The sequence below is a fragment of the Epinephelus lanceolatus genome, chromosome 6, assembly GCF_041903045.1.
Source record: "Epinephelus lanceolatus isolate andai-2023 chromosome 6, ASM4190304v1, whole genome shotgun sequence".
NCBI classification, from domain to species: Eukaryota; Metazoa; Chordata; class Actinopteri; order Perciformes; family Serranidae; genus Epinephelus; species Epinephelus lanceolatus.
This window is the reverse complement of record NC_135739.1, coordinates 14,865,684-14,880,400: the sequence shown is the minus strand read 5'-3', so window position 1 is coordinate 14,880,400 and position 14,717 is coordinate 14,865,684. Positions and strand designations below refer to the sequence as shown.

At 42.0% G+C, this 14,717-nt stretch overlaps 1 protein-coding gene across 1 annotated transcript; it reads left to right on the top strand.

Moving 5' to 3' along the window:
* Nucleotides 1-571: 571 nt before the first annotated feature.
* Nucleotides 572-14,502, top strand: tmem59l (transmembrane protein 59-like). Its single transcript, XM_033622779.2, has 8 exons — nt 572-901; nt 2,207-2,312; nt 3,069-3,163; nt 3,330-3,482; nt 11,403-11,508; nt 11,632-11,746; nt 12,454-12,571; nt 12,758-14,502. The coding sequence occupies exons 1-8, from the start codon at nt 737-739 to the stop codon at nt 12,914-12,916; spliced, it is 1,017 nt and encodes a 338-aa protein (XP_033478670.1). The 5' UTR covers nt 572-736; the 3' UTR covers nt 12,917-14,502.
* The last annotated feature ends 215 nt before the right edge of the window (nt 14,503-14,717 follow it).

Sequence of the window (14,717 nt, the reverse complement as noted above, 5' to 3'; positions counted from 1 at the left end):
GGGAGTTCCTTTCACATCTCCATCTGTTTTTGTGAATACATTTATGAAGTAGAATGTTTATAGTTTCACTTGTAACTGAGTATTTACCCTGTTGGAGACTATTACTGCTTTGTCTTAAGGATCTGAGAACTAGGCTACTATAAGGTGTATGCTATATAATATTCCTATAATGTTCACATTATTCGTTAAATTGTTTTCAATATTTAAACACTTTAATTAGCAAAGTTACATAAACCATCAAACAGACATGACATAATACAGACTAGTTTAACAGGTAATGTCTCCCCAGCTGATGTGTGTTGTGGCCCACATGTGTTCCTGCAGGATCTTTACAATCAGCTGATAACTGTGACATTGATTATGTATGAACTATCAATACTTCAACAAACGGTCCATCTGTGTGCAGTGTGCGGGACATCTGCCCCCCGCACTTTGGCCCTTTTCAACTATCTGACACATTTTTATTAATGTCATCACCGCCACATTGTGCACTGCGGTGAAGGCAGCTCTGCAGGTTATGTGTGTGTGTGTGTTTAGGGGGGGCAGCTTTGTGCGTGATGATGATGATGATGATGATGCGCGTGACGCCACGAGCAGAGGCAGATCAGCGGAGCAGACAAGGACCCGGGCTGAGGCAGCAGCAGCAGCAGCAGCATCCGCACCAGCAGCGCCGCCACAAAGGGAGCTCAGTGCTGGTTGAGGCTCGACTCTCCAATTCTCTTCTCCAGGGTTTGAGATGCTCCGGCTCGGCGGCAACATGCGCGGCTTCTCGGCCCTGCTCTCCGTGCTCCTCGCCGGGCTCGCGGCGGCGTCCTCGGATCTGTTTGACAACCAACTGGGCGACATCAATTACTGCAAAAAGCAATGCCAGCTCACCATCAAAAACAAAAGCCCTGCTAAAGTAAGTTATTCCTGAATGCTGTAGCGTAGGCTGCCTCTGCAGAGAGCGCATTATCAGCAGCGAGCTCATAGATACAGCCTGTCCGATATTTCAGCGCCTGCACCGACATACATACCAACACAATATATATTATGCATCGAAAAAAACTCTATATTTACATTAAATATATAAAATATCTGTGTTTATGTCTGTGCGTAATGACACGGTCGCTCCGATTTTTCACTGCATACTCTTGGATGCTACGGCGCACAATTAGGCCGAAAGATGGATGCAGCTCATTTTCTTCTGCACCTTACAGATTCATCCAAGAAGTGAACTGCATTCAGGCAGCTCATCTCGAGATGTAGCAGCAATAAACTGCGCCAGTCACTGATTAATCCGCAATTAAGAGCTCGGCCGGGGGGCAGGCGTGCGCAGCGCAGCGCAGCGCAGGCAGTGGAGGATCAGTGAGACTATTGTGAGCCATGAAACAATTATCCTTTATTGACAGTTAACGCAGCTCATCCTCCTGCTCCGACCAGGCCACACTGGACCCCGGCAGCACTGTAAATAGATGACGGCTGTGAATCACCAGGAGTTCCTGTGGTTTAGAGCCTTGCCTAGATTTCCAGTGTCGGATGTTTTTTCTCCCACCACCACCACCTCCTCCTCCTCCTCCTCTGCTGCCTTCAGGTGTGGTTCAGGCGTCCTGCAGGGCAGCAGGAGCAGAGCTGCAAAGCGGATCACAGTCACCTGCTTTGAAGACTGTGATTGGAAACGAGAATATGTCGAGTTTAGGGTCATCACACTGGGCAGCAGCTGCAGAGGTGTTGTATAAGCAGCCCCCACCAAACTATAAGACACCGTCTCATGATTTGTGATAAACACCCCGCTGTGAATAAACAGGGACACGCAGTCAAGATGATGACAAGCACAAGGCTGTGATAAACCGTTCATGGTCGCGGTCAGGGAATCTCTTTGTCTCGCCTGTTCCCACAGAGGTCACAGGAGGGCGCTGTTTCCTTGCTCCAAACCGCGAGTTGAGGCATCATGACAGGAGGAAGTACAATAATGTGCATCTTCCTCTCTCCACCACCTCATTTTCCTGCACAAGTTTCATGCCACTGGCTCATTACCACGGCTTCTCCTTCTTATTGACTGTTTATGACAGGCTGTAATACAACAGCTGCACCGTGTCATTAAGAGATGCCATAACCCATCAACCCATCATATTTTTCTAACAAGGGAATCTTGAGTTTATCCAAGGCGTGCAGGAGACATCTCTAATTTTGCATCTCCCTCTCTTCTTCTCTGTCTGGCTGATAGGACTCCATAATGAACGCCTGTCACCGCGGCTGTCGTCTCTACTCCATCTGCCAGTTCGTCAATGGCAACGCCGGCTTCAATACCAGCAGGGAGGAGTGTCAGGGAGGTGAGTCAGTGTGTCAGCCTGTCTGTCGGACTGTCTGTTTGGATGAGTTTGCTGGTTGTACGGTCTTGCTCAGCAGGCTGAGGCCAAAGTTTAATTTGCAGAGGCCTCGATCTTTAATATGTTGCATCAAGATGAGCAGCAGTGGAACCAAATTCTCATAAAAATAAAATCTAACTCTAGTCAGTATCATTTATTTGAACCTACGTCTACTTAGTGCAGCATAATGTGCAGGTTTAGTTTTTTATTTCATTTGAACTGTGCCTAAAAATCTTGAAGGAGTGAGACCTTTGGACAAGACAAGGCTCCTTTTACCTAAACACACCAGCTCTGCTTAATATTGCAGTGTTTTCTAAAAGCTGGCAGACTCAGTGGGTATTGTCTGGGTGTTTGAGGCTATTTCGCCCTGTTTGAACTGCTATATTGGAAATCAATGATATGATTTGCCGTCCAGACAGCAGATGCCCCGTTGCCCCCTGTTTCAATCACGGCAACACGGAATGAGTCGTCTCCGCGGGGGCCAACAAATACATCTCCCTTGCATCTTTATCTTTCTTCCCACATAAACAGCCTGTACCTGTTTCATGTCTTCTCATCTTCAACCCAACTGACTGTCGTGCTTCATGCCCACTCTCTTTTGTGCGTCTTCCTTTTCTTTTTGCACTCCTCCCCCCCCCCCCCCCCTTTTGTTTTCTTACCATCATGCTTCTTCTTTCATGCCTCACAACTATCTCTCTCTCTCTCTTGCTTTCTCTCCAGCCTGCCAGGAGGCATATATTAAGCTGCTGGAGCAGGAGGCCTGCTGTACCGGCTGTGCCAGCCAACCCTCTGAACCTGAGATCAAGAGGAGGAAGGTGAGAAAGGCAGCGCTGCAGTCAATGGCTGCGCACACAAACACTGCAAATGCAGCCAAAGTGACTTAAAACACCACTAAGAACATGTGTGTGCACACAATTTACTGCAGCACATACACTCTCAGCACATACTTCTCCTTGTAAGAGTGTCTTGCTCTCTCTGCAGCTCAGGGCCATGACTCTCCGCCCAAAGCCCCCCTCTGTGATGGAGGCCGTGTCCAGCTGGTGCAACGACATCGTCAGCTCCGCACAGAGCTTCATCTCCTCCACCTGGACCTTCTACCTGCAGGCTGATGATGGCAAGGTTGTGGTTTTTCAGGTAAGTCTTACTCATAGATAAATGATCAAAGTTACATGTTCATATTTTCTACTTTCTGTTAACAGTTTGCGTGACCTGATGGTGTTTTAAGCTCAACTCAGTTCCTAAAACTTTTCAGATGTTTTTAGATATGTTTTTTTTTGTTGTTGTTGTATATCTGGTTAGGGTGTAACGATACAATAGTCTAGATCAATATAATGATCCAATATTATTAAAAAAGAGAGACGACTGGTTGCTTTGTATATACAAACGTCGATCAAAATCCGTCGGGTGCTCGTGGAGAACGGGAAACATTAGGATGCACAGGAAAACAATCCAGGCACTCCAAAAATATAGAGAAACAAAGAAGGAAATATTAAAAAGTCTTTATTGTGATAGCTAAATCATTAAAAGAGCTGACATGTTTCGACCACTGCAGGTCTTCGTCAGGGCTCTCAAAACATACAACACATGGCCCCACATATATAGTGGCCAGAACCAATCAGAGGCCACCACATGACCCATATATTGGCACGGCAGGTGAAACAAATAGACAATAATGAAAAAATAAGTTAATAAAATACAGAGTGACGTGAGGTAGGATAACCAGGAAAAATAAATTCAGATATATACACGCCTATTTTAACCCACAGGCTGTGAAGTGTATATCCAGATATAATATCATTGATGCAAAGTGCAAATTTCGGTTCATGTCATTATCATAAAGATGCGGCTTAGCGCCAGGCAGATAATGGAAAGCAGCCAGGAAAGAGACAATGAGGATATCGACTGATATTGTCTCATACTGATCGCAGGCCCGTGAATCAAATTAAATCCAAATTGCACTGTGACAGACTTTGTGATATCAGCAAATATCGTACTGTCCAAGGAATCAATATAATATTGTATTGTGATGAAACTATTGATTTACACCCCTAATTTCTGCTATCAGCGGTTTGTTTTAGTAATAATTCATGAAAAGCTTCCGTCCTTTGGCTGAACTTAAAATGAAAACAAACTCCACCTCCACTGATCTAAAGTTAATTCCCAAAAAGTCAAGAAAATGGGTCGACAAATGATCTCTACATTTGCAATGTTGCACTAAAAAGCAGCAAAGTCAACTGCTAACATTGAGTCCTCCTCCTGTTTTGGTTGAAGTCCATCCAACACATTTAATACCAAATCTTGTCATAAAACAAAAGCAAAGAGAGACACAATACATTTACACGTTTACACTGTGCTTGTGTGAATATGTGTATTTTTTTATTTTATTTTATTTTTTTTACAGTGTTTGTCGATGTTGCGTGAATCAGAATTCATTTAAGAGTCACATGTTGTAGCAAGGATTCAACCTGTTTTAATTTTAGCTGCAGGGCTGCAACATTTCACCTCATTACTCTGAATATCTGCGCTGACAGCAGAGTTGGATCTTTAAGTGTTTGGCTGCAAAAGACACAGACAGATGAACATTGTATTACGGCCCACTGAGTCATGACGGTGGAAAATTATAAGATTAATATCTACAAAGCTTTTTCATGTCGTGTGTTTTATGCTGGAGGTTAAAAGCAAGCAAGTAGACCTTTATAGATTATGAGCTGAGCTAACCTCTGCTTCCTGTTAAGATAGTGAAATATATCCTCTCAGCTATCCTCTGCCGTAGAGCTTGGGTCACTGCCAAAACAACTCACAGCCCATTTCAGAGTCAGTGCATCTGTGAAGGTTGAGTGAGCAAGGGCACACAGCGGGGCGGGGACAAGGTGGCTGAATCCGAAGGGCTGCAAACTATTTTTTCAGTACTTTAATTGTTTATAAATGTCCTTTTAAATTATGTCACTTCCTTCAGCGCCATGCATATTTGATAACCGGCAGGGCTAGCTCGCCTCAGGACGGAAACTCGCAGCAAGATTTAGAAAAGAGTGGACTGCACTAAAAGAATAAAGTTCTGGTTGTGACAAATAAATATTCAGAAGTTATTTCTGGGAGTTTGAAAAGATGAAGCGAGTGGAGCTGCCAGACTTGCTGTTCAAGATTACCCTCGCAGAGGAGGTTATATTTTGGCCCTGTTGGTTTGTCTGTTTGTTGAATAACTCAAAAAGTGGTTGAAAGTTTTGGCAGTAATTGCTTTTTGGTGCAGATCAAGGATTTGCATTGTCACAACTGATGAACTACGTACCGCTTTAAAAATCTGTGTGTATTTTCATGCAGATTTGGATCCAGACTAAACATTTCTTCACATTTTCTATTATTGAAATAGCAAATTCAGAGGTTTTTGCAGCCTTGGCAGAAGTCAGACTTGAACGTATTGTTAAGGTCAATAGTCAACCACCTATACATTAAAGCTATAATAAGATTTGGTTTGTCTAACCGCCAGACTCCCCAACCATATCCTCCAAAAACTGGTCAGAAACCTGCATCCCTGTCAGGGGTTTTCCCATTTGTGACTTTGATGGCATTTTTAGCTCCATAATTAAAGGGCTCAATGGGAAATGACAGTATTTATGCACCGTAACCCATACAGAAGGGCTACTGTATAACAGAGGAGCCTTTTATGTGCCGAAATTCACTATTAGGTACGAGAAGCTGTGTGCAGACTGGGCTCTGAGGCACCACCTCATATGGAGATACAGCAGCCAGCCACAGAACATGGAATTACCAGCATTTCTTTCGGACATGGTGATGGATGTTTGCTCTTTATGGAAGTGACATGCAGGCTGCAGTGGCGAGGGGAAGCCAGGCTCCACGGGGCTGTGAGAAGACTATCAGGCCTGTGTTTAGTGGGCAGCTGGCAAACCGCCACCAAGCTGACAGATTGACTCTCCGAGTGTTGAAACAACAGAAAAAGTCCAGCTAAATTGAGGGACAGCACAGGGGGGGAAACAAGCCAACGCTGTCCGCCATATAAATTATGTGGATCTCTACAATGAGCCGACTGTCTTTAAGCATCCATCTGTGCGCGCATGTGTGTTTGTATGACCTCAAGTTGTGAGAATAACTAGTTGTGTGCATCATAAAAACAAACAGTGGCAGCAGTTAGTTCGGATTATAAGGGTGGAGTAAGTCACTTTTAGGTCACAGCTGGGGTTTGTCTCCTGCAGAAGGAGAAAATAAAGAAAACTTGTAATTTTGAGGAAACAGCCTTTTACGTTAGTCATTCCCTCCTCACCAGCCCCTTGTTATTTTGACAAATCAGCCGGTGATAGTGCGACGGAGTGCGAGTGTTTGGGACAAAAGTGAGTCGATTAAAGACTTCCTCCAACTGAGCCGTGGTTCTGTTAGCGAGCTGGCCTGCAGAACAAATTGAACTCGGCGTAAGGCTGAATACAAAGAGAGAAGTCCCTACCCCATTTCTTCTTGACAATTGCATTAGTCATTCTGCCCAAATGAATTTTAAAGAAACAAAAAACCCTGAGCAGAGTGGAGAGAGAAATAACAGTGTTTGAAGCGTGACTTTGAGTTATGAGGCTGCGCCGAAAAGGAAGTCAGTGTACTTTCTCATCTTAGTTTACTCATCTAAGCACAAGACACAGAAAGGGACTTAAGCATGAACAGTACATATGGTATGTGAGGCACATTCATGATTTACGGTATTGTGGTCTATTTATTAAGGTCTGTGTTTGACCTCCCTACCATGTCTGTTGCTTTCATCCATAGGCCCATTAGTTAATCCTGAAGATATGAACTTTAAAAGGGGCTCAGTAATATCCTTAAACAACTGGGAATTGTAGTTTTTAGTTAGCGTTAGCCAAACAGGAGTAAATAGTGCATTTCTTGGGGGCATTCTCAGAAGCGAATTAATACATGTTTGGTGCACTAGTGAGCAGTTATGGCTGCAGGAACATGTGTGTGGGACAATAAATTACAGAGGCCATTTTCATCTTAAAGCTGGGGTAGGCAGAAATCTGGATAAAGAAAAAAAATAAATAAACAACAGAATTTAAAAATACACCCTCTTACTGCAGCTCTACCTCTCCCACCAGCTGGCCATGAGCATATGCAGACGGTACATACAGTAACCCAGTGTTCCCCATACCCCATACTTAGCCATACATGAATTTATTTTATCTTGTTTCACTGTAGAGTTGCGCTCACTGCATTCGCTCAGCCCCTGTTTGCCTCACTATCGTTCTTTCTTTCTTTTAATCAGACCACAAATGAGACAATAATTAGCTAGCTAGCCACCCCACAGTCCCTCCACCTCGCTCCCCGCCACCATGGACTGTTTCACAGGGAGGGGAGTTAGCAACAGCTCTGAGAAGAACCCTCAGTTTGTGGCTGTAGTGGCTCGCATTCGCTCAGCGCAAACCCTTAGCACTCACAGTGGACTGGTAGCCAGCATTAGCGCCAGTTCTTACCGGTGTTATGGCAGCAACAGAAAGTTTGCCCTAGAGCTGGGGTTTGGACTGGCTGATTTCAGGTTACTGCAGCTGCTGACTGGGGATCCATCTCTGGAGCTGCTGTGAGCTCTGCTCCTGGTGAGGTGGAGGACACACTGTGATTCAAGGCTCTAGCTAATGTTAGCTACATAAACGAGAACCTGAAGCCACATTGTGGGCCTTTGGCTCTGGTTAGCAGAAGGCTAAACTATTAGAAATATTTCTCTCCATCTCTGAAATGTTTCGCCAATGTTGGTAAGTGTTTTATTGCGTTTATTGTCAGACTCTCTTCAAGACTCTCTTTTTGGATTGCTTTACAGTGAAGGCAGTTGTTGCTGATGTTGAAATATTATCTTTCTCTGCCGGGTTCTCCACTATTGAATCAGGTTTTCATCTAAGGGACATGCATGTGCATCTGTATTTGTAGAACAGCCAATAGGAACACTCTCTCTGAAATACGTTGTGATTGGCCAAAGTCAGGGGCTGTATTTCCTAAAGCCTGAAAACAAAGCTAAGACGAGGTGCAGAGGTCTACTCTAGTTTTCTCTCAGTCCAACTGAATAACAATATGATCAAAGCTGATTATGGGATTTTTGCCCAATGATGCCAAAATAAAACTGCCTACCCCAGCTTTAATAAACAGTGGCATTCTATGGAATAGAGGGAGAAGCTACGTCACATTTTTAATACTTAACACTTGTTAGCAGGATCAATTTATTATTGATTTTTGTCGTTTCATGAGTAAGAGAATTAGCTCCAGAATTTCCCCAGACTTGTCTTTTAATGCCAAAGTATTTAACTTTAATTCTGAAGTGTTAAAACCCTTTAACACATCATTTCACGTCATTTTATACATTTTCTGTGACCTTGAAATTTCGTACCCAATGGAAATATAAAAAGAAGTGTTACAGGAATACACAATCCTCAAAATAATAATCAGTTACTCACCCCGTGTTACATTGAATTCATGAAGAAAACTTTTCTCGCATGCCTCTACGGTGAACAAAGAATCCAAAAAAGGATCTTGATGAACTGAAGTAAAAGGACAACGTGTTCATGAACAACAAAACTATGTCAAAACATCCATTTACAAACTCCCACTGGAGTATAATCAAAGTCTCTTTTATCCAGTCGTATGCTCAGTGCTTCCCAAAAAATGCAGTTTGTTTTGATGTAGTTTTGCTGTTGTTCATCAAAACAAGTTTTTGGATTCTTCTTCCATAGTGTAGGCATGTGAGGGAAAACAGTTTCCCTCATTAACTGAATATAACACAGGGTGAGTAATTGATATATGAATGATCACTCTGTGGTTTAAGTACTCCTGTAATTGACCACATGGGGGTGCTGTAATCAAAGTTAAGGCCATTATTTTGATACCATTCGTCCAATTTACTGGAAATATTTCCCCAAGGTTTATTTGCTTGATGATTAATTTGCATCAAACTTAATGCACAGCCAGAGGGGCTTCAGCTACACTTTGTAATCACTTACCCCTCTCTGTATGGAGGGATATTTAATATGTAAGAGGCAGTGTTGTAATTTTGTTTTTTTTTGTTCCATGTTTATATTCATTTGTGGAGCCTCAAAAACAGATTTTATTCAGTCCCAAAATTAACACAATAAGAGAAGTGAAAGTCTAACTGTATCCACCACTGTTCAACCTAAAACCCTGTCTCTCTCTTTCTTCTTTCTCGTCTCCTTTTCTGTGAGCCAGAGCACCTTTTGCATTCCCCCTCTCATAATGCGTGACAGATGCAGATCAGGCTCGGCTCGTTCCGATGGTTAGATCTCTTCAGGCTGCAGCCAATGAGAATGAACCCCCTCACGTCTCCGCAAACCTTCACACTGCTGCTGCATCTGGTTTCAATGCACTCTGTCACAAAACGCTGCTTGCTAGGGGTAATAAACCCAGTTGTGAAATAACTTTTCAACAAAGGCGATTTGAAGCCTTTTGGGAGGCAGACTACAGTAACAGTAACAGACAAGTGATTAAAATCATTCTGTAGAAAACAGATCAATCATTTCCTAAGTAAAGTAATGAAAATGAATGAAACTGCAAATGAATTCTGCTACTTTCACATTATAGCGTAAGACACAGCAAGAGGTTTCAAAGTTCATTGATCCACTTAGTGTCAGAATCGATAACTACTGGGAGGTTGATGCTGCTGCAGTGGGATATACTGTACTGCTCTAAATACAAGCGTGTGTGTGTTGTTGCTGAGGCCAGCAATAGTATTGTTACAAGCAGAGGGAGGGTCAGCAGTGGGGAACCAAAAATCCTCTTTTAATGAGTTCTCCAGGGGGAACCAGAAACACTGTGCACATAATAAAACACACAACAGTGCAAATACTGACGGCAGGCAGTGCGTTATGTGTGTAGCAGTTGTTTTGAAAACCATTTTTCAGAGGTGTTGTCCCAGTTCAAGGGGTTTTAACTAAACTAGTTTGAGTAGGTGAGTAAGACACAGACAACCAGATAAATTGAGCAGGCAAGAAAAAGGGATGGAAGTCATTAGTTTCAGGGCTGTTTGATTAAGTTATGCAACACATTTAATGGTCAAAGTTATTAATCATTTTGCTTGTGTTCAGATTATGATTCAGGAGACATTTTTATCACTGACCAGAGGAGTAAATTCAGATGGTGACCTCGTAAAACAATACAGTGAAAATATTTCAAACTGCAACACTCTTATTTTAAAACCAGAATAATTCCTGTAACTGATGGTGATCTGTTGACCCATTTTAATTAAACTGTGACACCATGAAGGCACGATGATGAGTGGATTAGACATGGAAAAATTCTGACATTCAATATTATTGACTGAGAGAGATTTTATATTTTATTCATTTATTTTTATTTTATATAGAGATTTTATATTTTATTTTATTATATATATTTTTTTTTACATTTTATAGATATTTTATGTAAGGATTTTATATTTTGTTTATTTATTTTTTTTAATTTTATATGGAGATTTTATATTTTAGATAGAGAATTTTTATTTTATTCTTTTTAAAATTTTATATATAGATGTTATATCTTAGAGATTTTATATAGAGATTTTAAGCAATAATGTTCCAAAATATGAGTTGATATAAATTATTTTCTTTATTGAATCCAACTTATTTTTGTCCAGATATTTAGTAAGATTGTATCAATTTCATCCAGATAATTAGTAAATCTAAAAAAAAAAATATTTGGCAAGCTGTTTCCTCCTGCCTCCAGTCTTTATGCTAAGTTAGGCTAATTGCCTCAGGCTCTGGCTCCATAGTTACCACACAGCCATGAAAGTAAATATCTAACTATCCCTTTAATGCTTAATGTTGAGTTTAGCTACATTTGGAAATGTAAAAATTAAATCTTGCCTTTCCTCGTGTCTCATTGTGGATTCATCTCCTGAGGTGTTTCTCTCAGTTCATTTGAGCTTCCCAGCCAACTATTCTTAGTTGGAGCTCCTCTGTGGTCTGACCTCACAGTGTTAAACAGACCCTTAGATGTGCTGCTGGATTACTGTGGTATAATTGCTGCCACAATGGCTGAGTGTCTGTGTTGTTTTTTTCTCCTCAGAGCCAGCCAGAGATGGAGTACTCCCTGCCCGAGCTGCAGGCTCCTCGATCCAACGTGGCAGATAAACCCTGGCCTCAGGTCCACTCTCACACCCAGAGACCCCATGGTGAGCACAAAAACACACACATTTATTTATGTGCAGCAGCACATGCAGGTTGCTACAACATTCTCTCATAAGCATCCAACTGAAATCGTCTTTGTTGTTTGTTTTCACTGACTTGTTTGTCAGGTGTGAGGGGACATGGCGAGAGGGGAGCATCCAAAGCAGGAGGCAAAGGGAAGCACCCAGTCCAGCACACAGACGACCCCACTGCTGAGCACGACTTCCTCGGCTGCATGTCAAGGTGAGCCGGAGCTTGAGTTACCTTGCTGAGACTTAAAGGCTTAAATGAGAGAACTAATGTTTTTACATAAAATAAACTTATTAGTAGTGCCAGTCATTTCGTAATGAAAACACAGTTTGATTTCCAGTTTACTGTCAGCATGGAAATCAACTTGCAGAGACTTTAAACGTTCTTGACCGAACTAATAGCTAATCCATCACACTTATCCAGTTTTATAATTGTCAGACTTGTGATATGCAGTGTGCTTTTCAAGTCAGTCTACGCTCTAATTAACTGCCTTACCATGTGATGATGTTGTAACGTCGACAAAAATAGATAGATGTGATGGATTAAGATGCAGGCACTGAGATGGATTATCTAACTCAGTGGTTCTCCAACTTTTTACACCACGTACCACCTTAGAAAATATTAGGCTCTCTAAGTACCAACACCAAGACAGACAGCCCAGCCTATTCAGCGACACACAGTTCATGCATAAGGCAAGTTTATTCCCTCACCTTTAGTGCTATATCGTAGGCAGCTGGACATGCCTGCTTCATTTCATAACTGATGAAGCCTGTTGGATGAGAGGTGAAACGTTCTCAAGAACTCAAGCAAATCCAGTTGCCTACGATACAGCACTTAAGATGACCATGACCTGGATGACTGAGAATCTTCACCAACTTCACCCTCTAATGTTTGTCTCCTTCTTTTCTTTCGTTCTGCAGACGTTCAGGCCTTCCGCGGTGGATTTTAGCGGCCTGTCTCTTCCTGTCCATTATGGTCATGTTGTGGCTCAGCTGTGCCAGCCTCGTCACCGCACCAGAGCAGCACATCAAGACGCAGGTACACACTAACACACACACAGAAAAATACCTATGACTTAATAAGCTTAAGTCTCGCTCACAAATTTAAGGGCTCGCTGTCTGCAGCTGTTTGGTGACTCAGCATACTTGGCCGTGCACTCTGAGTGTGAAAGTCAAGACGAGGTGGAGAGAAGCATTTTAAGTGAACTTCTTTGTGTTTTTTCAGCTGAGCATCAACGGAGATAAAGAGTTTCTGGATAACGCCCACAAAGTCAACCCGTACCACCTGAGTCCTGTGATCGCCGTCGCCATGAAACAATCGGAGGAGAGCCAGGAGGCAGGGCCGCTGCCGGTCAAAGTCGACCTCAACAAAACCTGTGTTTAGAAAAGGACCAACGGGAGAGCTGCTGTCTTGTTTCCCAGGGTAACCATGTTTGAAATCCGCGGCCCGTCGGTACAAGGGGTGAAACAAACACATCACAGGACTCAACCAGTCACCAGAATTTTTAAAAAACCCATATTTTTAAGAGCATGGCACCCTCCCGTCATTTAAAATTATGAAACATCTAGCTTGGTCTTGTTGGTCTGATGGCATTTCATTTCCTTGTACAGCCCAGATTTCTTCAAGTCCATCCTCAGATTATCTTTAACGATCAGCCTGCTCATTGCTTATTGATAAGTGAGTGCTCTTGTCTCTGAGCCATGCTGGAGACAAGCAGGGAGGATGGATCGCAGCCGAAAGCTTTCATATCGTTTTTCATGTCTAGCGTGGACCAGAGAAGACAAACGCCCAGATTCATTGTAGATTTAATTTTGCCTCGTTCTCACAGAGAGTTTGGATTAATTGATGGGTTGCTGAGAGCGAAAAGTGAAAGAGAGGAAAGGAAGATGAATAGAAGGTGGGCTGAAAACTTTGAGAGCGCTCCTGTGAGCTCTGCAGGAAGGATTAGAGATTTAAAATCATATTTTCCCCCCTCACAATGTAAAACAATTCTCCCCAAGTTCGGAGAAACGTAGACATTCTTACTCCAAAAACTAAAATAGCATCTTCTGTCACCTTATTTCTCTGTGTGTTTGTGTATGTTTGGATATGTCTGGATGTGTGTGTACAGCACACTAATAATAAAAACTGGTAGGTTTCAAACTGGACTGAAAACTGGACGCTCTGTCAAAAACAAAAACTTTATTTATTTTCTACTCTATTTATTCAGCGTCATCATCATGAGTTAACTGTTAAATAGTGTTATTGAAGTGCCATGTACAGTTAGTTCATCATACAAATGTAATTGCTCTGTATGTAAAAATACATTCGATTGGGAAGAGACACATAGAGGGGAGACTGCACCTATTACTGTATTATTATTCTCATCATATTATTGCTCTTATATCACTTCAAGAGTTCTTAGCTGTTATATGTGCCATGTGCTTTCTAATAGCTGACTATTTTGTATGTCTTAGGAGCACACACTGAAGGATAACCTCTGTAACAATGTGTAATGCAAAAGCTTTTAACATAGACCGTTATTATTGAACAGAGTTGCACAGTCTTAGAGAAGATTTTTTCTGTTTTCCTCTCAGTGCTTTTTGATGTCCTGTAACGCTCTTTTCATCCAGGCTGCGTAGACAATAAACCGTGCATGCAAGTGACGCTTTGATAGTTTAGCTTAACCGCCCGCCATTGTCAGTATGGCAAGACTCTACTGTAGACTTGTGATTTTTGTGTTACTATTTACTGTAAACATTGAATAGAATGTGTAATTATGGATGACGGCATCCTCGTGATTTTACGGGAAGGACTCTTAATTAAAAAGCCATTCAATCGATTTCCATGCCGGTTCAGACTGAAGGTATACATCACGAGGAGTATGATATGGATTTCAAACTGTATTGTTTCCTTTTTACTGGTCTGTTTATTTTCAATGAAATGAAACTGACAACATGATGAAATAAAGTGTTTTCATTGTAAATAAATTAATGTGTCATGTTTTTTTTTTTTTTTTTAGATTTACATTTACAAGAAGAACAAAATTGAGTGTAGCGTTAGTTCAGGCAGGACATGATGTCAAGCTCAGCTCACATCCCAGCTACATCAGTTGATCTCAAACAGCCCAGTCAACTGATGGAGCAGGTGATTGATGGAAGGGAGTCAGCTGATAGATCACGATTCCTTTATTTGCAACCAATTG

Excerpts from the sequence above, each read along its gene's own strand:
- tmem59l (XM_033622779.2), top strand. The coding sequence starts at position 737 with ATGCTCCGGCTCGGCGGCAACATGCGCGGCTTCTCGGCCCTGCTCTCC. Across the intron at positions 11,747-12,453 it reads TTCCTCGGCTGCATGTCAAG|ACGTTCAGGCCTTCCGCGGT; the intron begins GTGAGCCGGAGC and ends TTCGTTCTGCAG. Across the intron at positions 12,572-12,757 it reads AGCAGCACATCAAGACGCAG|CTGAGCATCAACGGAGATAA; the intron begins GTACACACTAAC and ends GTGTTTTTTCAG.